The 21,922-nt window shown below is 40.1% G+C and overlaps 1 protein-coding gene and 1 long non-coding RNA gene across 3 annotated transcripts in view; one reads left to right on the top strand and one right to left on the bottom strand.

Moving 5' to 3' along the window:
* The window catches only part of LOC122557915 (uncharacterized), a 177,795-nt gene that overhangs the window by 90,248 nt on the left and 65,625 nt on the right, over window positions 1-21,922 (bottom strand). The window contains exon 2 of the long non-coding RNA XR_015760198.1: window positions 5,087-5,148. This is a non-coding gene — a long non-coding RNA (uncharacterized LOC122557915). The remainder of the gene's footprint in view (window positions 1-5,086; window positions 5,149-21,922) is intronic.
* Window positions 1-21,922, top strand: part of cars1 (cysteinyl-tRNA synthetase 1) — a 79,142-nt gene that overhangs the window by 16,125 nt on the left and 41,095 nt on the right. For both annotated transcript variants that reach the window (XM_043706118.2, XM_043706119.2), the window contains 8 exons: window positions 2,716-2,814; window positions 4,339-4,488; window positions 8,924-9,064; window positions 10,379-10,467; window positions 13,179-13,300; window positions 18,383-18,495; window positions 20,714-20,842; window positions 21,589-21,718. In XM_043706118.2, the coding sequence (XP_043562053.1) occupies window positions 2,716-2,814; window positions 4,339-4,488; window positions 8,924-9,064; window positions 10,379-10,467; window positions 13,179-13,300; window positions 18,383-18,495; window positions 20,714-20,842; window positions 21,589-21,718 (973 nt within the window). The remainder of the gene's footprint in view (window positions 1-2,715; window positions 2,815-4,338; window positions 4,489-8,923; window positions 9,065-10,378; window positions 10,468-13,178; window positions 13,301-18,382; window positions 18,496-20,713; window positions 20,843-21,588; window positions 21,719-21,922) is intronic.

The following is a 21,922-nucleotide window of genomic DNA, read 5'->3' as shown; positions in this document are numbered from 1 at the left end:
GGCAGGAATTGAACCCAGGTCTCAGGCGCTGTGAGGCAGCAGTGCTAACCACTGTGCCACCATGCCGCCCACGTTAATTTAGATAAATGTGAGTTGCTGCATTTTGGAAAGGCAAAGCAAGGAAGGACTTATAGACTTTATAGTAAGGTCCTGGGGAGTGTTGCTGAACAAAGAGACCTCGGAGTACAAATTCATAGTTCCTTGAGAGTGGAGTCACAAGTAGACAGAGTAGTAAAGAAGTTGTTTGATACGCTTGCCTTTTGGTCAGTGCAATGAGGAAAGGGGTTGGCAGGTAATCTTTGCAGCTGTACAGGACATTGATTAGGCCACTTTTGGAATACTGTGATCCTGGTCTCCCTGCTACTGGAATGATGTTGTGAAACTTTAAATCGTTCACATTAGATTAGATTCCCTACAGTATGGAAACAGGCCCTTCAGCCCAACAAGTCCACACCGACCTCCCAAAGAGTAACTCACCCAGACCCAGTCCCCTTCCCTATATTTATCCCTGACTGAGGCATCTAACACTATGGGTAATTTAGCATGGCCAATTCACCTGACCTGCTCATTTTGGATTGTGGAAGGAAACCGCAGCACCTGGATACAAAACCACGCAGACATAGGGGGAATGTCCAAACAGACAGTCACCCATTGTGGAAATTGAACCTGAGTCCCTGGTGCAGTGAGGCAGCAGTGCTAACCATTGCACCACCGTGCCGCCCCATTGGTTCAGAAAAGATTTACAAGGATGTTGTTAGAATTGGAGGGTTTGAGCTATAGGGAAAGGCTGTGGTTATTTTCCTTGGCGTGTTGGAGAATGAGGAGTGACCTTATAGAGATTTATAAAATCATGAGTGGCATGGAAAGGGTAGTCAAGATCTTTTCCCCAGGGTAGGGGAATCCAAAACTAGAAAGCACTTTTTTCACACAGAGGCTGGTGCATGTACGGAATGAGCTGCCAGAGGAGGTGCTGGAGGCTGGTATAATTACAACATTTAAAACACCTGGGTAGGTATATGAATAGGAAGGGTTTAGAGTGATAGAGGCTAGGTGCTGGCAAATGGGACTCGATTAATGTAGAATATTTGGTGAGCATGGATGAGTTGGACTGAAGGGTCTGTTTCCATGCTGTACATTTCTATGAATCTATAATAACCTTTATTCAATAAATTGTAAAAAGATAAATAGTACATTGCAAGGTATTTTGATTTGAATCTTAGAGAATTTGTATGAAAACTTAACTAATCCCCATGTAGAATCATATAATTGTAATAAACTTAGTATTTATAAAATATATTCTGTTGAGATATACAACTCAAGGGAAAGGGGTAAAAAGGCATTTCACAGACTTTTTTGACAAAAATATTCTTTATTCATAAAATATCTAGAAGTACATTCCAAAACATAAAAGTATACATTGCATAAATTTCATATCTTAAAAGTTAAGAATATGACATCTTCATTTAGCATGACAGGAGCACATACACTGGCATGAATTAGTTGAATAAAATTGCTTACATGCAGTGTCTTGGGCAATTCTTTGGCATGATTCAATAGACCTGTAATGATTGACTCTATTTAAGCTGTGCACCAAATCTAAAGACAAAGCACTGTTAGGAGGATTCCACATGCCAGAGAACTGTTTGAGATGTATCATTATACTGTCTGAAGGAGGGTACCTCAAGTAGGAAAAAGGTTGTTTGAAACTTCTCTTTGGGCTCCGTGCAGAATTTACGGATTTTTGGAATGTAGCAGTTCTGGTTTTCCTCGTGTTCCCATGACGGTATGGAGGCATGATTGCTGTTGTGCTATTTCACCTATTAACTAATGGGCAGTCTTCAACTCCTCACTGTCTTTTTGAAGATCTATATCCGACACTTCCCTTTTAAGCCATACACTATCTTGACTTGGAATTGTATATTTATTCCTTCACTTGTAAGTTTATTACAGTTGCATTAAGTAGAATATCCTGCATGGGGATTAGTTGATTTTTCTTGTAGATTCTGTAAGATTCAAGTCAAAATGTCTGTTCAAAGGCCTGGAACTTCCTAACAATTGTGTCTGTGTGTGTGTGCGCACGTGTGCCTACACCATATGGATTGCTGTATTTAAAAAGGTAGCCCATCATCACCTTCACAGAGGTAATAGGAGATGGGAAACAAATTACTCACATCCACTAATGAAATATAAAGAAACAAACAGCTTGCCTTGTCTGAATGTGTACTTTCTGTCTTCTGATTTGAATCCCTAGTGGCTATCTATGTAATTGGGATAATTAATGTCACTGTGAGAACTTGATACTTTTACAGTCAGTGTAAAATATTCATTCGTGAATTTTAGCATGTATTTTTTTCTGTCTCCTCTTAAGTATCTATACAGATGTTAGATGAAGTTTATTGCCAGTCTCTTCATATCCTTCCATGTGCAGGTCGAAATGCGAGATTTTCTGATGTCTTTCAGGAAATTACTTTAAAGCTTCATATTCCCAAAAATATTAGAGTTTCAACTGTACTATAAGTGTGATTGCAAATTATACTTTGTTGGTTGGTTACTGCTCCCATAGTACATTGGAATAATATTGTGCTGGATTTATGTCTGTCTCTCCTGGTCAATGGTGTGGTGATATATTCTCTCCTGAACTTGTATGTGGTTTGTACTCACTTTCTCTCCATTATGCTGCTTTACTGATGTAGAAGCTGGTTTTTTTTCGCACAGATTATCAAGCGAGCTCGACAGAATCACCTATTTGAACAGTACAAAGAGAAAACTTTGCCTCCTATACAACTTCTACAGGACATCAGTGAGGCTCTGAAGGTACCATAATATTGAAGTTGCTTCTACATTCTATACCGAAAAATGATTGCCCCATACTTTTTTTTAAACCTGGTTACTGAGGTACATCACGCCATAATTTAACCTTTTTACAATATTTACAATACTACGAAACCATGTTCTTCCCCAGATTTTTCCTTTTTGTTATATCCCTGTTGATGTTGTCTGTGAATCTCAGTGAGAGCACACTATCAGATCAAAGGAATATCAGACAAAGTTGTATTTAACTCTTTACTCTCTTTGGTGTTGGTTGCAAGGCAGAATTAACTGATTTGTTTTGTCCAACTTCTTCACCAAATGAGAAAGAAAGAAAGAAAGATTTTTGTGCGCTCTTTATCACCTCGTGTCAAGATTGTGAACCACATTGATGATTCAACAACGCTCTCTCTCAGATCATTTCAGTTCTCTTTTTTGTTTCCACCTCCTCTCAATGTGCTGATTCCCTGTTTCACGATGTTGCTTACACTCTGTTGCACTTAGTCCACCTTATTTTCGTACTGCTTTATACTCTTGTAAATTTAAACAGTGATCGCCATCAAAATATTCCACTCTGGCGAAACAGTTGATTCCAATCCTGCTCTTCAAGGTACAAAAGTACACAGTTCCTGACTCTGGTCATTGGGTAGTCTTCAGGAACTAGTTTTATTTTCAATATTTGCTAGCCAAGGAGGCTGAGATTAATGTCAACCCTTCAGCTATCCTACGTGAGATTAGGTTACGCAGGATTAAATGCTGGTCTATTTGACTTTGTTACACACTGTCTTTATTAGATATTTCTGACCTTGTTTCAGCACAAGATTGTGCACAATCTCAGCAGAACTCCCAGTTAAGACAAATAATCAAGCACTTGTAAGCTTGAAGAGTGTTTAATTTTACCTGCATGAGATGTTGTCATATTATGTAGCTCAGTTCCAACATTCAGATATTCCTTTTAACCTTTATTTTAACATATTGGCTCACCTCTCGTGACAATTTGTGAACACTAAATTGTTTAAAAGTGTGGAACTCTGATTCCAGTTGCACAAGTTCATCAATTTATGAAGTGGCTGTGGCAGATACAGGTTCAATCCAATTTTGATGGTGGCTTAGTTCTTTGATGGGAGTTGGGAAGTTTAGACAGGATATACCAGGTCATTTGGATCAAGTTGGGGTAGAAGAAGAGTGACTGGGAAAATAAGACATTGTGATTTTACTGCTCCACGGATGCTGCCTGAACTGCTGTGCTCTTCCAGCACCACTAATCCAGATTGTGCTTTATTTGCCATGTCCAAATCCCATCTTAACAATACTAATACTATAACAAATAAATAATCTATAACTCCCAGAGCTGTCACCTATTACCTGGATGAATACATGATTTGTTTTTTTTTACTTCTTTGGAATGGGATTAGAGACAGACACCAAAAATCTGATTTTTGTTGTACTTTATCTATTGTTGATGACATGATAATTAAAATCATATCCTGCTTTAAATTGTTACTTATATCCTTGCTTCCCATATTCTAGTCTTTCTCTGTGAAATTTGCTGAAACCACTGACCCAGACAAGAAGCAGATGCTGCAGAAAGTCAACCAAGCAGTTGAGTCATCCCTGAAATCCCTGGAAGAGGCGATGCAACAAGCACTTTCCAACGGGGAGATTACCAAACGGGCTAAGGTATGGCACAACCAAGGAGATGATTATTTGTCATTGTTTGAAAGTTGAGACACAGAGTAGAATAGTGAATTGTTAAATTAAGCTAGTGGATGAGGCAGATTTAATGACTTCAGAGCCTCAACACCACTTAGGCCCTTTATTATTCATAAACTTGATTCACATATGTTTCTACATTTAGACAACTCTGTTAAGGTCAAGGTTCACAGTTTACTAATATGTTGAGAATAGAAAAGGAATGATTGAAAAATCAGAAATAGCTGCTAGGTAGACTGAACGGCACCAATAATTGTTTGAGTTAAGGACATTTTGCATAGCAACAGCAATTTCTTTTCTAAACCAATGCCTACAGGACCAGGAATGTGCCAGTTGTCCAAATATTCTGGTTGATCAAGAGGCCCATATAATCAATGTAAATATACACAGTAAGTAATAGCAATGTAATGCAGGGGTATAACATCACTGTTTCACTTTATTTCCAGCATATGTCACTTATTGACTTAAATAGAAGTTACTAGCAGAGAGCCTTCACACCCTGAACTGACTACTCTAATAGAGTGATAATATACCAAACTTTTTGTGTTTGAGGTATGTAACTTACATATGAAGAGGGCCAGTTCCTCAGGTTCTGGTTAAAACAAAGGTTGCTGCATCCATAAGTACCTAGAATGACATAGAGAACAAAATATCTACAGCATGCTGATGGAAAGCATATCTTCTCTGTTTCTTAATTTCTCTGCCCCCGCCCCCTCCTCACCCATTCCAACTTATCTCCCCATAAGCCTCCTGCACTCCGTGCTCTCAGATCCAACTTGGACTTTGTAATTAAGCCTACTGACCAGGGTGGTACTGTTACTATCTGGTGGACTGAACTCAACATTGCAGAGGCTGAGCACCAGCTCTCAGATACCTCCTCCTACAATGACCCTGCCTTGGAATATCAGGTCATTATGTCCATTGTGGTCACTAACCTCATTTCATCTGGTTTCCCCCCACCCACCCAACTGCTTCCAAGCTTATAGTCTCCCAATCCAGTACACCCTGCTTCTACCTCCTTCCCAAAATCTATAAACAGAACTGCCCGTGCACTCTGTTTCTGCCTGCTCCTGCCCCATAAAACTCATCTCTCCTTACCTTGACTCGATTTTTATTCTTCCCTTGTCCAACCCCTTCCTATTTACATTCCTGATTCCTTTGATGCTTTGCATCTGTTTCAGAGTTTCCAGTTTGCAAATTCCAACCGCCTTCCCTTTACGATAGACATACAGTCTCTTGACACGTCCAGATGGTATCAGGGCTCTCCACTCGCTCCTGATAAAAAGGCCTGAACCATCCCCTTCTACACCATCCTTATCCATGTGGCCGAGTTTGTCCTCACCCTGAACAACTGCTCTTCTAACTCCTCTCACTTTCTTCAGGTCAAATGGGTGACCAGGGGGACCTACATGGATCCCAGTTATGCTTGTGTCTTTGTGGGGTATTTGGAATATTCTTTGTTCCAGTCTTTTTCTAGCCCCCACCCAGAACTCTTACACTGGCATATCAATGATACCATCAGTGCTGCTTCCCTGTCTTGTCCAGAATTGCAAACGTTTATCAATTTTGCTTCCAATTTCCACCCCACTCCCACCTTCACCTAGCCCTTCTTTGACTCCTCCCTTCTCTTCCTCGACATCTGTTTCCATTTCCAGGGAGAAGCTGGCCACCAATAACCACTATGAACTGATTGATTCCCACCATTACCTTGACTATACAGAGGCTCATAGAGATGTATTGCATGGAAACAGACCCTTCAGTCCAATTCAATCATGCCAACCAGATATCCTATATTAATCTAGTCCCATTTGCTAGCACTTGGCCTAGCAAAGGGCCCTCTCAACCCTTCTTATTCATATACCCATCCAGATGTCTTTTAAATGTTGTAAATGTACCAGCCTCCTCCATCACTTCTGGCAGCTCATTCCATACGTGCACCAGCCTTGGCGTGAAAAAGTTGCCCCTTAGGTCCCTTTTAAATATTTCCCCTTTGACCCTAAACCTATGCCCTCTAGTTCTAGACTCCCCCAAACCAGGGAAAAGACCTTGTCTATTTACCCAATCCATGTCTGTCATAATTTTATAAACCTCTGTAAGGTCCCCTGCAATGCTCCAGGGAAAACATCGCCTGCCTATTCAGCCTCTTCCTACAGCTCAAACCATCCAACTCGGGCAACATCCTTGTAAATCTTTTTTGAACCCTTTCAAGTTTCACAACACCTTTCCTATAGGAGGGAGACCAGAATTGCACATAATATTCCAAAAATGGCCTAACCAATGTACTGTACAACTGCAACATGACTTTGTCACTCCTATACTCAATACTCTGACCAATAAAGGAAAGCATACCAAATGTCTTCTTCACTATCCTATCTACTTGCGACTCCATTTTCATGGAACTACGAACCTGCACTCCAAGGTCTTTTCGCAGCACCTCACATTTATCTAAATTAAACTCCATCTCACACACCTTGGTCCATTGACCCATCTGATCAAGATCCCATTGTAATCTGAGGTAACCTTCTTTGCCGTCCACTAAGCCTCCAATTTTGAGTCTCATCTGCAACCTTACTAACTATACCTCCTATGTTCACACTAAAGAGATTCCATTTACCTAGATTCCATTCTCCCTCCTACGTCTCCATTGCATCTGTTCTGATTATTCCAACTTCAACAATGGGGCTTCTGAAATGTCCACCTTCATCCTCAAACAAGGATGCCCAGCATCATAGTTGACAGGCTTTCAGTTGAGTGTGACCCATCTCTTGCACTTCAGCCCTCAACACCCTCAACTTCCCTCCTACAATACTGACAGGCTCCCCTCAACCTCACCTGCCATGTGTACAGCATCCACATCTAGAGAAACATTAGCTGCCATTTCAGTCATTCTCAGTGAGATGCCATCATCAGATACATATTGCCTTTCCCTCCCTTGTCAGCCTTCCATAGGGACCGTTCCCTCCGGGACACCCTGGTCCTCGTCTCCTTCACTTCCAAACTCCCCCATTTCAGTATCAAGTTCAACAATTTAAGGCTTGAGGCACACCCTCCCATGTCCTCATCTCAGCCCCCATACACCAGGTATTGTCATCACGTGGTCTGTGATTACACAGTACCCGTTGTCAGCCACTATTAGTCCCCATTAGTAGCTATTCATTCTCCTAGGCTGACATTCTCCTGCTCCTCGGATGCTGCCTGACCGGCAGTGCTTTTCCAACACCAATCTCTTTGACTCTGTTCTCCAGCATCCGCAGTCCTCACTTTCTCCCTGTTACTTATTCCTTTGTCTATCCAACGTTCTCTCTCTTTGAGCATTATCTCCACCAGTCGTTTACTCCATCCCTATCCCAACCCTATCTTCTGCATAAAAGGTAACTTTTTCCTAGTTACCATCAGTTCTAAAGAATGGTCACTGGACCTGAACCGTTAACACTGATTTCTCTTCACACATGCTGCCAGACCTGATGAGCTTTTCTGACAATTTCTGTTTTTGTATAGTGTCTCTCTCTGTCTCTGCCCATTTCTGTCTGTCTCTCTGTCTCTGTCTCTCTCTCTCTCTCTCTCTCTAAGGACGTGTACCATGAGCTATGTATTCTTCAACCCGACCTGCAGCCACAAAAGGTTAAGGAGCTTGTTACCAGTAATTGTGAAGATCACCTTGGTCCTCAATTCTATGCCTCTGCATGCTTTTGACCAGGAACCAGTGACATTGCAACATTTTGCAGTTCACTGTGTATCAGGGAGGTGGCAGAGGTTCTCGAGGGAAGGGGGAGAGACAACATGACTTTGCACATGTCACAGGTTAACAAAGAGAGATACTGAAACAACATCAGACACCACTTGTTTCATATATAGGTGGGACCCAGACATCTGCAAAGCATCATTTTGCTCAATTCCTTGACAGCAACCTTGATTCTTTTGTCCCAGACCAGTCATCTAATCATACCATATTTAAATCACTGCAATAGGAAGTTGCTTACTGATCAGTGTGTCCTCTCTACATGTACTACATGACACTCCTCCACAATTCAACTGCAGTTTGCATACGAAAAGAGCTACACTTTCACCACAGTGTTGTGGAGCAAACTATCTGCGTTCTGAAACAACAGTTCAACAGAATGAGTCATTCAGCATTGAGGATACCTATAATGCTCACTGGAGCATGTTTCTAAATTCATGATTGTCTCCTGTACACTGCACAACCCAGCTATTATAAGGACATAGCTTTTTGCCACTTGGTTTTGTGTTGTCTTCAAACTTGAAGATAACCAGAACTATACCGAAAGTACAATATGACTTTTGCCTTCTACCATAACAGTGCAGTCTGTATTGATTTGTATGTTATGCATAATCATGCAGTTTTGCTTAACTATCATGATTGTCTAATCGTATTCTTTTACAGTTGCTGTTGGATGATTCAAAGGATATGTTGTCTGATTGGCTGGATGTTCAATTTGGTAGTCAGGTGACTGACAATTCCATCTTTTCTACTCTTCCCAAGTACTGGGAGGGAGAATATCACAAAGACATGGATGCACTTAATGTAAGTAATTATAATTATTTTAGTAGTGGTAAATTGTTACAATTTACTTCGGACATTAGGATATATTGTTCTTTAATCGAAAGCCGGTTTAAAAATCAATCAATACTTTATCACAATGGACAAGTCTCAAATCATTCATTGTCGCTATGTAACTGTCAGATGTCAAACCACTCAATTGTCTAACCCCAAGGATTGAAATGCCATTCCCACACCCTTTTCTGACCCTACCCCACTTTCCCCCTTGAAGACACATGTTACAACCAATCTTTTTGACCATGTGGTTGGTTATCAGATCTAATTTCATCCTGTGTGCTATATTTGTTTTATAATGTTGCTGTGAAGTGTTTTGGGATGTTTTATTTTATTAAAGGTTTAATGTAAGGTCTGTGATTTATGTATATTTTAATATCACGTTTTTGAGTTTGGATTTTTGAATGTGAACGAGTGGCATATGGGTTTCTGTGTGTCTAATGATTAACCTGCAAGTATTTGTGTAGCCATGGTGATTTATTTTAAAGCAGTGTGAGAGAAGTACTTCCCAGAGATTAATAATTCATTTGTTTATATTGGGAAGATTTCACCGGTGAATAAAGTAAACAGTCATGTATGAGGCTTCAATTTAGAAGGTCAGGAATTGTTCTTTTTAATTCTTCTTTGGATTAGGTCAGTCAACCATAACTTGGAAGAAAGGGTTTTTTGTGTTTCAGTCTGGGCAGTTCTGCAAGGTTCTTGCTTAGAGCTGGATATGGAAGCAGTTGCTCCTGAAAAAGTGAGAAAATAGTTTAGAATTAGTAAAAATAGATTACCTTGGTATAAGGAGTTTACTAAGAGTTCAGCACCAGAAGTGTTAATTAAATGCTGAAGGGTGATTTGAAGCTGAGAAAGATTAAGCTCCATTGTATGATGGCTCTAGGAAGAAGCAATCCACTTCTCAAGACTGGGATAGAAGCCGCAGTCCAACTCTGTAAGGTGATAGAGTAGTCAGTTTTGTCTGTACATGTACAGTGACTGGTGTACTTTGGGATTTATGGAATTATATTTTTACACTGTGTTTTAAAATATTCAAATTTGATTTATGTATAATAGATTGATTTATTCTATTTTATCTTCACTTTGGTAACGTTTTCTTCTACTATCCCTTTTGGACCCCTATGACCACTGTAAGTGCTGTACAGTATCTGTTCTGGAATACCCTGCTCCTCATGCCCATGGTATAATGTTTTCCTTTCACTCTATTCTAAAGCTCAAGTTACAGATACTCTACTCATGCATCATGCAGTACAGTACTTTCTAAGTTTTTTTGTTTGTCTATAGGTTTTGCCTGCAGATGTTTTAACTCGAGTGAGTGAATATGTTCCTGAGATTGTGCAGTTTGTTAAGCAGGTGGTTGATAATGGTTATGGGTACGTATTTGTCACTGACAGCTAACACAGTACCTTCTATATGTATGTGTATATGATGTATAAAACCTAATAATAAAAGTGATTGTAGGTACAGTTTGATGACAACCTTTATTCAGTCCATATTTGCATCTTTCTGTAAAACAGTGAATTGAACTTGAACCATTACATAGGCAAACAAAACTGTTTACAAAAGCAGATTGGATAAATAGTGAAGAAGAAGATATAATATTGTTAAAATAGATCTTTTCAAATGTATTTATGATTACATTGCGGAACAAAAAGCCCAAGGTGCTTTTCCATTTGGAGTCAGGCCGAGGTAGTGAATAAAGGAGTGAATTTGGAGAAATTCTTTTCATCCTGTTTCAATGAGTCAGAATCGAGAGAACAGGCTGTAATTTTGAAATATGCAAATGATACAAATGTAAATGTAGTAGACAATGAGAGGAATACTAACTGACATCAGGAGGATATAGGCAGGTGTCGTAGATGGGCATATGGTGGAGAAAGTTTAACGCAAACGTTTTAATAGGAAATATGAGGGGAGGTTCCATAAACTAAACAGTTTAATTCTAAAGGATGTGCAGGAACAGAGAGTATTGTATTCAATTTCAGGCAATGTGCTTTAAGAAAGATCAAGGGTATGTGTGGTTCAACAGAAATTACCATCAGAGAAAAGCAGAGATTGAGGATATTTACTATATATATACACACACACACACATGTATTTAATATTGCAGCAAGTCTCACTCTCTCATCTGCCATGCTGCATATGTTACCAACTATTCACTTAAAACTATAGAATCCCTACACTGTTGAAGCAGGCCATTTGGTCTATCATGTCTACACCAACCTTCTGAAGAGCGTCCCACTCGGACATCCCCCGCCCACCTACCCTATCCCTGCAACCCTGCATTTCTCATGGCTAATCCACCTAGCCTGAACATCCTGGATACTATGGGCAATTTAGCATCGCCAATTTACCTGACCTACACATCTTTGGACAAGGGGAAAACCTGGGGGAAACCCAGACAGACACAGGGAGAATGTGCAAACTCCACATAGACAGACACCGGAGGCTGAAATCAAGCCTGGGTCCTTGGTGCTGTGAGACAGCAGTGCTAACCACTGATTCCCCATCTTGCTCCTATTATGGCAGCTGTAACACTCAAATGGCAATGCAGTAGTTGATACAATTCCACACATGATACAGAGCAAGGTGATGCCAAATGGGAGGCAGAAGAATATAACTGGTAGGGATTAGGAATGGTTACATGTCCGTCGTGCCATGAACGAGATGGTGCTCACTATCAGTGGAACATCCATTGCTGCATTCACCAGCTTAAGTTTTGATGCTACATGAAATTTAGTGGATAGACTAGAGGCAAGATCCATTCTTGGTGAGACCCCGGATATAAGTGGCTTGCAACCAGAACAGAAAATGAAGATACAGCAGGTGTCAGTTTACCAGAACATGGGGTTACACACCAGTTTGGCTGCAAAGAACTTGGGTGAACACTTTGGAGGTGGGCTACAGAAGATTAATGGATATACATAATAAGATACTCAATGTAATGTTAAGCTTGTCAGAAAGTTGAAAAGGCTGTGAAAGCTGGGAATAATATTTGCATAGGCATTATACAAACGTTGTCTTTCTTTTCCAGATCACAATTGTTTGCTAACTTCAGTAACATAGTTCTGGACCCAGTGAGGTGTGTGCAATGGCTGATGCTTCAACTTTTGTTGAAGTAGGAGCCACCCAATGATAAATGCTGGGTAAAAGCATGCAGTGAAGCTCAGTTTGTTGCCAAACGCAGAGTGAACAATGACATCCAAAGTCAGGATGGCAGCAGAGATGGTTAGGTGCTATAGTAGTCCAGTAATCTGTCAAACAACAGGGAAAAGGACTGCTAATTATCACCACTGAGAAGTAGAAGTGGGATCTTGGTGTACCAACCTGTTGTTTTCACTATATGCAGTATCCGGCATTAAAAGTTATCAATTTCCACCAGACATGCTGCAACCATTGTAGCATTGTATAGGAGAATGAGGACATTATTGGATGCAACAGTGCACGTAAGTTGACAGTGGAGGAGAGCTTATGGAAAAAGATGGTGCAAATAGGGGAGATGCTCATCAAGAAAACAAGAAAAAGATGAGTCACAGTACAAAATTATCTACAAAATTATTTTTGTTGGCTGCAGAGAGGTTAGAGCTGGTAAGGGAGCTGGATATAGTGAAGGATTCTTTTCTCACTGAAAGTTGGGGAAGGAGAAAAAAATTGAAGGAGCAGATAAGCTGGGATAATAGTGAAAATTGGCCTGGCTGTTGAAGATCTGAGTTTGCTTGGCCACACATACTGATGAGAATCTATGTCTGTGGGTGAAATAATTGATTTGTAACGTGTGTTGATTGGAATCTTGATGGTGGAAGAATCAGAGCATTCAAATCATAAGGATAATGAGTTGTCCAATACAAAGATTGCACAAGGGAAAGAGGGATATTTATCCAAACAAAGACCTTAGGAGGACAATACACGTGTGTAGGGTAAGACATTTGGAATGGAAAGATGTGGTGTAGGACTTCTGATGAGAACTATGCTTGAGTAGGTTGTACTGAGGAGTTATTATACAGTCTTGGGGGCATCAGCTCCTGGGGAAAAGTAACATTACCTTTCTCGTGCCTAATAATTTGTATGGTGTATGCTCCCACAGATATGTCTCCAACGGTTCGGTATATTTTGACACGGTGAAATTTGACAGCAGTGAGAAGCATTCATATGCCAAATTGGTGCCTGAGGCTGTCGGAGACCAGAAAGCACTGCATGAAGGAGAAGGTGAGAGTTCTAACCAAAGGTACATTTGTTCGGTCAATTGGTGCATAAATGTTCACAGATCCTTTCATATTTCAAGGAAAAATCTTGGCACTGTGTGAAATTTAAAAATCTTTGGAGTCACAAAGATAATTCCAGATGCTTGAACAAACCTATGGTAAGAAGCTTCCATAATTCTTATAAACATAACAGCAAGCTGTAAGTCTATTGAGGTTAAGTTGAAGCTAGAAGGAAAGAGGTTTGTTGTATTACGTGCTTTTTAAATCCTCTCAGAATCCCCAAGTGCTTCATAATCAATGAATTGTTTTTTAAAATACAATCATTTTTCAATTCAATGCATTTTTTATTTTTGCTAACAAAATTTTATATAGTTTTGAGACTGACTGATTTCATTGTTGGAATTAGGGTTTTTTTTTCCTTAAAGCCTTTTCTAGCGTAAAGGCAGCAATGAATCATTAAAGATGGTCTGTTGTGTATTGTTCCTTGGCAGCAGTCAGAAAATACAATTCTGAATGAACACGTGTAAGAATTAGGACTAAGAACTGAGGAAAAGACATAAAAAATTGCTGAATTACCTGGAAAGTCAGCATAACAGGAAATCTGATTGCTAACGTGACTGAGCTCATTTAGGATTTGGGGACTTACAGTTCTAATCAATAGCAGAACAAAATTGGCGCTAGTGTTTCTTGGCTTTCACAGGAAAATGGAGATGAAAATACATTATATTGTTTGATAAAAAGGTTTTTGAGTTTGAATGGAAAATGAAAGTTGGGAAAAGATGGAATTTAAGGAGTTGGAGTGACCACAGTTCGGTTACGTTTAGTTTAGTGATGGAAAGGGATAGGTACATGCCACAGGGCAGGAGTTCTAGATGGGGGAAGGGCAATTATAATGCGATTAGGCAAGACTTAGGAGGCATAGAATGGGGCAGCAAAATGCAGGGAATGGGGACAATCGAAATGTGGAGCTGGTTTAAGGAACAGATATTGCATGTCTTTGATAGATATGTCCCTAACAGGCAGGGAGGAAGTGATAATGTAAGGGAACCGTGGTTTACAAAATAAATTTTTTCTCTTGTTAAGCGGTAGAGGGAGGCTTATGTGACGTTGAGGCGTGATGGTTCAGATGAGGCAATGGAGAGTTACAGAGTAGCTAGGAATGATTTAAAGAGCGAGTTAAGAAGAGCAAGGAGGGGACATGAACAGTCTTTAGCAGGTAGAATAAAGGAGAACCATCAAGCTTTCTATAGATATGTGAGGAATAAAAGGATGACTAGGGTAGGAATTGGGCCTGTCAAAGACAGAAGTGCTAAGTTGTGTGTGGACCCTGTGGAGATCAGAGAGGTGCTATATGAGTATTTCTCATCTGTTTTCACTCAGGAAAAGGACAATATTGTAGGGGAGAAGACTGAGTTATGGGCTATTAGACTTGAAAGGATTGAGGTTTGTAAATCAATTCTAGAAGGTATGAAAGTAGATAAGACCACTGGGCCTGATGGGATTTTTCCAAGAATTTTCTGAGAAGCTAGGGAGGAGATGGCTGAGCCTTTGGCCTTGATCTTTGAGTCGTCATTGTCTACAGGTTTAATACCTGAGGGCTGGAGGATTGCAAATGTTGTGCCCTTGTTCAAGAAGGGCAATAGAGATGACCCAGGTAATTATAGACCAGTGAGCCTTACGTCTGTTATAGGAAAAGTTTTGGAAAGGATTATAAGAGTAGGATTTATAATCATCTAGCAAGCAACAATTTGATTGGAAATAGTCAACATGGATTAATCAAGAGCAGGTCATGTCTCAGAAACCTCATTGAGTTTTTTGAGAAGGTGACCGTGTGGATGAGGGTAGGGCAGTTGACGTGATTTACATGGACTTCAGTAAAGCCTTTGTTCAGCTTCCACATGGTAGGCTTTTGGAGAAAATGCAGAGGCATGGGATTGAGGATGATTTAGCAGTTTGGATTAGAAACTGGCTTTCTGTAAGAATGCAACTAGTGATGGTTGATGGAAAATATTCAGCCTGGAGTCTGATTAATAGTGGTGTGCCACAAGGATATGTTTTGGGACCACTGCTGTTTGTCATTTTTATAAACGACTTGGATGCAGGCATAGGTGGATGGGTTAGTAAGTTTGCAGACGATACTAAAGTCGGTGGAGTGGTGGACAGTGTGGATGAATGTTGCAGGTTGCAGGGAGACTTGGATAAACTGCAGAATTAGGCTGAAAGATGGCAAAATGGAATTCAGTATAGATAAATGTGAAGTGATTCACTTTGGGAAGAATAATAGGAAGGCAGAATACTGGGTCAATGGAAAGATTCTTGGTAGTATGGATGTGCAGAGGGATCTTGGTGTCCATGTACATAGTTCCCTGAAAGTTCCCACCCAGGTTGATAGTGCTGATAAGAAGGCATATGGTGGTTTGGTTTTATTAGTAGAGGGATTGACTTCTGGAGCTGTGATGTCATGCTGCAACTGTACAAAACACTAGTGCGACCTTGCTTGGAGTATTGTGTGCAGTTTTGGCTGCCACATTACAGGAAGGATGTGGAAGCATTGGAAAAGGTGTAGAGGAGATTTACCAGGATGTTGTCTGGTCTAGAACGAAGGTCTTACGAGGAAAGGCTGAGGGACTTGGGTCTGTTCTCATTGGAGAGAAGAAGGCTAAGAGGGGATTTAATAGAGACATACAAGATGATCAGAGGATTAGATAGGGTGGACAGTGAAAGTCTTTTTCCTAGGATAATGACATCTGCTTGTACGAGGGGCCATAGCTGCAAATTGAGGGGTGATAAATTTAAGACAGATGTCAGAGGCAGGCTTTTTACTCAGAAAGTGATAAGGGAGTGGAAGGCCCTGCCTGCCAGTGTAGTTACCTCAGCCACATTAGGGGCATTTAAACAATTTTTGGATAAGCATATGGATGATGGGATAGTGTAAGGTGATGGTCTTAGATTAGTTCGCAGGTCAGTGCAACATCGAGAGCCAAAGGGCCTATTCTGTGCTGTATTGTTCTATGTTAAAGTGATTTTACAATTCTGGGTACACAAACTGCAGTGGTTTTTGTATCCTGCTTCAGTTTTCAAACCTTGTCTTAAGAAAGACTTGGTTTTCAGTGATTCACTGAGTAAGTGCAGAATTCATTGTGCCTGAGAGTCTTTCAGATTCTTCATGTATTTAAAAAGTGAAGAAGATACAAAACCAAAAGCTATAGGCCAGGTAGCTTATCAGGAAGATGTTAGAGCCTCTTTATAAAGGCTATAATAGCAGACCGTTCATAAATATGATCTAGTAGAGTTAGCATGTCTTCATGAAGGAGAAAGTGAACACTGCAGATGCTGGAGATCAGAACTGAAAATGTTTTGCTGGAAAAGCGCAGCAGGTCAGGCAGCATCCAAGGAGCAGGAGAATCGACGTTTCAGGCATGAAGAAGGGCTCATGCCCGAAACGTCGATTCTCCTGCTCCTTGGTGTCTTCATGAAGGGTCAATCATGCCTAATAAAATTACTAGAATTCTTCGAAGAAGTAACAAACAGTTTGGATAAAGGGGAAGCAGTGAATGTAATATATGTGGATTTTGAGAAAGCGTTTGATAAGGTACCTTGCATTTGGCTACTTAAGGTAAGAGCCCATAGCCCTGGAGGTAGAATATTAGCATGGATAGAGGATTGGTTAACTAATATAAAACAGAGTTGGGAAAAAGGGGACATTTTCAGGATGGTAAACTGTAGCCAGTAGTGTGCCACAGAAAATTCTGGAGCCACAATTGCTTACAATATGTATTAATGATTTGGATGTAGAAAGTGAGTGTACTGTAGCTAAGTTTGTGGCTGACATAAAAATAGGTTGAAAGACAAACAGTGAGGATGACACAGTCTGCAAGGGAACATAGACAGGCACAGTGAGTGGGCAAAAGCATTGGCACATGGAATATAAAATGGGGATATGTGAAGCTTTGTATTTGGCATGAAGAATAGAGGAGCTGAATGTTGTTTAAATGGAGAAAGACTGCAGAAAGCTATAAAACAGAGGGATTTGGGAGTCCTGGTCCACGCATCATGAAAAGCTACCATCCGGGTTCAGTAGGTAATGCATAAGGCAAAGGGAATGGAGTATAAAAAGATAGAGATTGTCTAAAACTATACAAGGTACTAGCCAGACCACAGGTGGAATACTGTGAATAGTTTTGAGCCCATTATCCATGGAAAAACATATTGGCATTAGAGGCAGTCCAAAGAAGATTCACTAGGCTCATACCAGGTATGGAGGTACTGTTTTATGAGGAGAGGTTGAGTTGATTGGACTGCTCTTATTGAAATATCAAATGAGAGGTGATCTTACTGATATAGAGTCATACTGCACGGAAACATGTACAAGATTCTTAGATGATTTGACAAGGTAAATGTGGAAAGGTTGTTTTCCCCAATATGAGAGTTGAGGACTAGAGAGCATAATCTCAGAATGAGTGGTCACACATTTAAGACCCACGAGGAGGAATATCTCTCTGAGGATGGTTAATCTGAGAAATTCTTTACCACAGAGGGCTGTTGAGGCTGGGTCATTAAGTATATTCAAGGCAGAAATCGAGAATTTTTTTTTACTCAGTGAGGGAGTCTGGGTTCTGGTAAAAGCAGGAAAATAGTGTTGAGGATTATTGGATCAGTCACAATCTCATCATATGGTGGAGGAGGACTCAAAGGGGTAAATGGCCTACTGCTGCTCCGATGCCTTAGTGGTGCGGACTGGGTTAAGCAATCTCAACTAGGATTATGATTTCAGTGTCTCCAGGCTAAGGAGAAAAATCAACCAGCGCTCCAGCTGTTAGTTGCTGTGCTATGATTCCTTCAGGAAACTTGTTCTGTCCAAGGTTAGTGGAAAGGATTGTTGCCTGTGATGCCTTGCAGGTAAATGGCTCACACATAATGTATAGGTCGATTTGCCGAGGTTGTTAAAAACCAAGCAACATACTTGGAACTCCACTCCAAAAAAAGTCAGCAACTTGTAGCGAATGGGGGAGTACACTTGGAAAAAATGAAGCCATTCAAATTGCTTTCTAATGGATGTGATGGGAAAATATTCTTGACTTCTTAGGTGACCTTAGTATTTCAGCTGATCGACTAAGTGAGAAGCACTCTCCCAATGATTTTGCACTGTGGAAAGCCTCCAAGCCTGGAGAACCATCTTGGGATTCGCCCTGGGGAAAGGTGAGGAGAAAGCATCAATCCTGCACCCTTCATTGCTCAGTTACATTGTTGAGATAGACATGGAATGGCAGAATCCAACCACATTTTTAAAAATAAAGTTCCGTTAACAAAGGAATTTAAATTCTAAGGCCATTTCAAATAATCCACCCCATGTGTGGTGACTAACAGTCCACGCAGTTCAGGTCTGGAAAGCCGACTAGAATATGTCACCAAACGTTATAGTACTGTCCATTTCACATCTCCTCTATAACTGTTTCAGTACAGTTGTCCAGGATTAGCACACAAAGTAATACAACATAGTAAAGTGTCATCGAGCGCATTGTGTTTTCTATCCAAAGCGCTCTCCAATTAATCCCACTATCCTGCTCTTTCCCACAGCCCTGTAAATTATCCCTTCAAATATTTACCCAGTTTCATTCAAAAATTGCTGTGAACCTGCTTGCTAGTTTTTTCAGCATTGCAACCAGATCATTGCATCAAAAGATTCTTTGTCTTCAGTCTTTTTGCCTATTGACTTAATCTGTGTCCTCTGGTTACCAATCATTCTGTCATTGGAAACAGTTTATCTTCAATTATTCTATCAAATGAGTTTCTGGTTTGAAGTTTCTGCATTGAATATACTTTTAAATTTTTGCTCCACATAATTAAAGTTCCTAGTCCCTTGCTGCAAGCTCCAATAAATAGCTTCCATATTCTTGTCAAGACCTTGACATCACTGAACAATTTTGATACCCTTAAAAAGAACACATTACTCCAGATAAAACCTAACCAATGTGTCCTCAAGTTTCTGCAAAGCTTTCTCAACTTGTTCTGTCACCTTCAAATGTTTCTTTTGTACAGCATCCAAGTTCTCTGTACTGTACTCAATTTTAAAATTGTACAAAGAAATTCATATTGCTGCTGTTTCTTCTTAACAAAATATATCAATTCACATTTCTGTGCATTAAAATCTATCTGCTGTGCAAGCACCTACCTTTTCATTTGCGTTTCTGGAGCAGAAAGCAGGCCTCCAAAGACCAGCCAGACAGGCCAATGCCCATCATTCAAAATACATGAGAAGTTAAAGGAACCTTGCAGCTGTTAGCATAAAGGCTCCATGACTACTTATGCTACTATGATTTGGAGATGCCAGTGTTGGACTGGGGTGTACAAAGTTAAAAATCACACAACACCAGGTTATAGTCCAACAAGTTTAATTGGAAGCACACTGGCTTTCAGAGCGCCGCTCCTTCATCAGGTGCATTACCACCTGATGAAGGAGCAGCGCTCTGAAAGCTAGTGTGCTTCTGATTAAACCTGTTGGACTATAACCTGGTGTTGTGAGATTTTTAACTATGCTACTATGGAATGCATGACCCCACAATCCCTTGACATCATCTTGCCCATCTGTTTTAGTCAGTCTGTCCACTTTGAAGTGTGTTACTGTCTTCCTTGCATTTTATTACCTTTGAGATTTTTTTTTATTGCTAAAATTATTATCAAGCCTAGTTAATGTGTGCCAACAAGAGCAGTAGTTTAGTGGTCACCATAGGGGAAACACATTCTCTGCTTTATGTCACTTATGCTTATGTAATTTTGTATACACACTGCCACCGTCACTAAAATCCCATTGACTTTATTTTTGTTTATAAGTCTGCTATGCAATATTTGTCAACATCCTATTGAAAGTCCATAAATATAACATTATCTGTTCTGTCATTATTAAACTGTTCTGACTCTTTATCCATTTATTACATATGATCTGTCTTTAACACCCTTGCTTTTTTATTTATTAGCCCATAGTCCACGTACTGATTCGTTTTGTCACAAATTATTGTTTTTAAAATTTTCCCATCACTGCTATTAGGCTGGCAAATCCTGCATTTATCTGTCTTCCCCAAGTAATCTTTCTCGCTGTAAGCATCTATTCATGTATTGCTATGATTTGGGGGAGCTGGTGTGTGACTGGGATGGACAAAGCTAAAAAAAAATCATGCAACACCAGGTTATAGTCCCACAGATTTATTTGGAGTCACTAGCTTTCGAACCACTGCTTCATCAGGTGGTTGTCTGATGAAGAAGCAGTGCTTCAAAAGCTAGTGCCTCCAACTAAACCTGTTGGACTATAACCTGCTGTTGCATGATCTTTTAAGTGTATTTGATGTATTATTGTTAATAACAATTTCTAATGTTTATTGTTGATTCTTTTCCAATTTCCTGCTCATCTCTATCTTGACAGGGCCGCCCCGGTTGGCATATCGAATGTTCAGCAATGGCTGGCAGCATTCTTGGAGAATCCATGGACATCCACGGTGGAGGATTTGACCTACGATTCCCTCATCATGACAATGAATTGGCCCAGTCTGAGGTACAGTCACAGCTTTTGTCATTGTCGCTTGCTTTATTTAAAAAAAAGTCACCAACTCATGATTTTTCCCTATGGAATCAAGCAAGTACAGAACTAAAGTATTACAGTTGCTCTGGTGAGCAGAATCAACCACTTTGTTTCAGACTGAGCCACCTGGGTATGATGAGGGAGACCAATTACATAGTGTTATTTAAAAAAAAACTTTTCAATATTTGAAGGGCCCAACATGGAATTAATTTTCGGCAGTTTTAAAGCATTTCTGAATCAGTTCACAATTTCAGAGAATAACAGCCACATAACTGCTTGTGTAAAAATATAATGCAGGTGTTCTTCAAGGTTTTTGCCTGAGCTCGAAGCCAAGCTGTATTCTGACGAAATAGAAAGAACTACAGTATGCATACGATTTGAACTGAGAGTACTTTGTATGAATAGCATCACCCTGAATCTAATCCTAGGCTTTAGCTGAATGCCTGATGCTAATTCTTGTTGCCAGTAAGGAGAGTGCTCCACTATGTAGCACTGCACTTCATCAATTTGAGGGCAAATTCCAAATTTTTGAAAAGTCATCATGAGGAAAACAAAATGTATAAGTGGTATTGGCTTCAATGTAGTCCCTTTCTAAGATGTGTAAGTTGAATCGAAAATTGTAGCTGTGGGCATTGGTTGTGCATGATACCTTGGTGTGTAGTTATAGTTGTTATGTTACAAATTTCTTAATTTAATGCCCCATCACCTTCTCCTGACAGGCTTATTTTGAAAATGATCACTGGGTTCGATACTTCCTGCATACTGGACACCTAACCATAGCAGGTTGCAAGATGTCAAAATCTTTAAAAAACTTTATAACTATCAAAGACGCACTGAATGCAAATACAGGTAATCAATGTCCATTGTCTCAGTCACTGTAACTCACTTAGTCTCTCCAGTAACAAATAGAATTGTCCAGCCTTCTCTTCAAGACAGGTACATTGGGAGCTATTAAGGGCTGTGTGGGAAATTTTATATGCGGTTTTGCTAAAGTGCTTTGTCACGATATTTGGTGCCAGTCAAGCAAACTCATGTTCATCCTTGTAATAGATC

Source organism: Chiloscyllium plagiosum, unplaced genomic scaffold (assembly GCF_037043375.1).
Source record: "Chiloscyllium plagiosum isolate Xiang-an unplaced genomic scaffold, Cpla_swu_hap1 HiC_scaffold_18, whole genome shotgun sequence".
Taxonomy (NCBI): domain Eukaryota; kingdom Metazoa; phylum Chordata; class Chondrichthyes; order Orectolobiformes; family Hemiscylliidae; genus Chiloscyllium; species Chiloscyllium plagiosum.
Note: the sequence above shows the minus strand (reverse complement) of the source record. Positions and strands in the feature narration are given on the sequence as shown.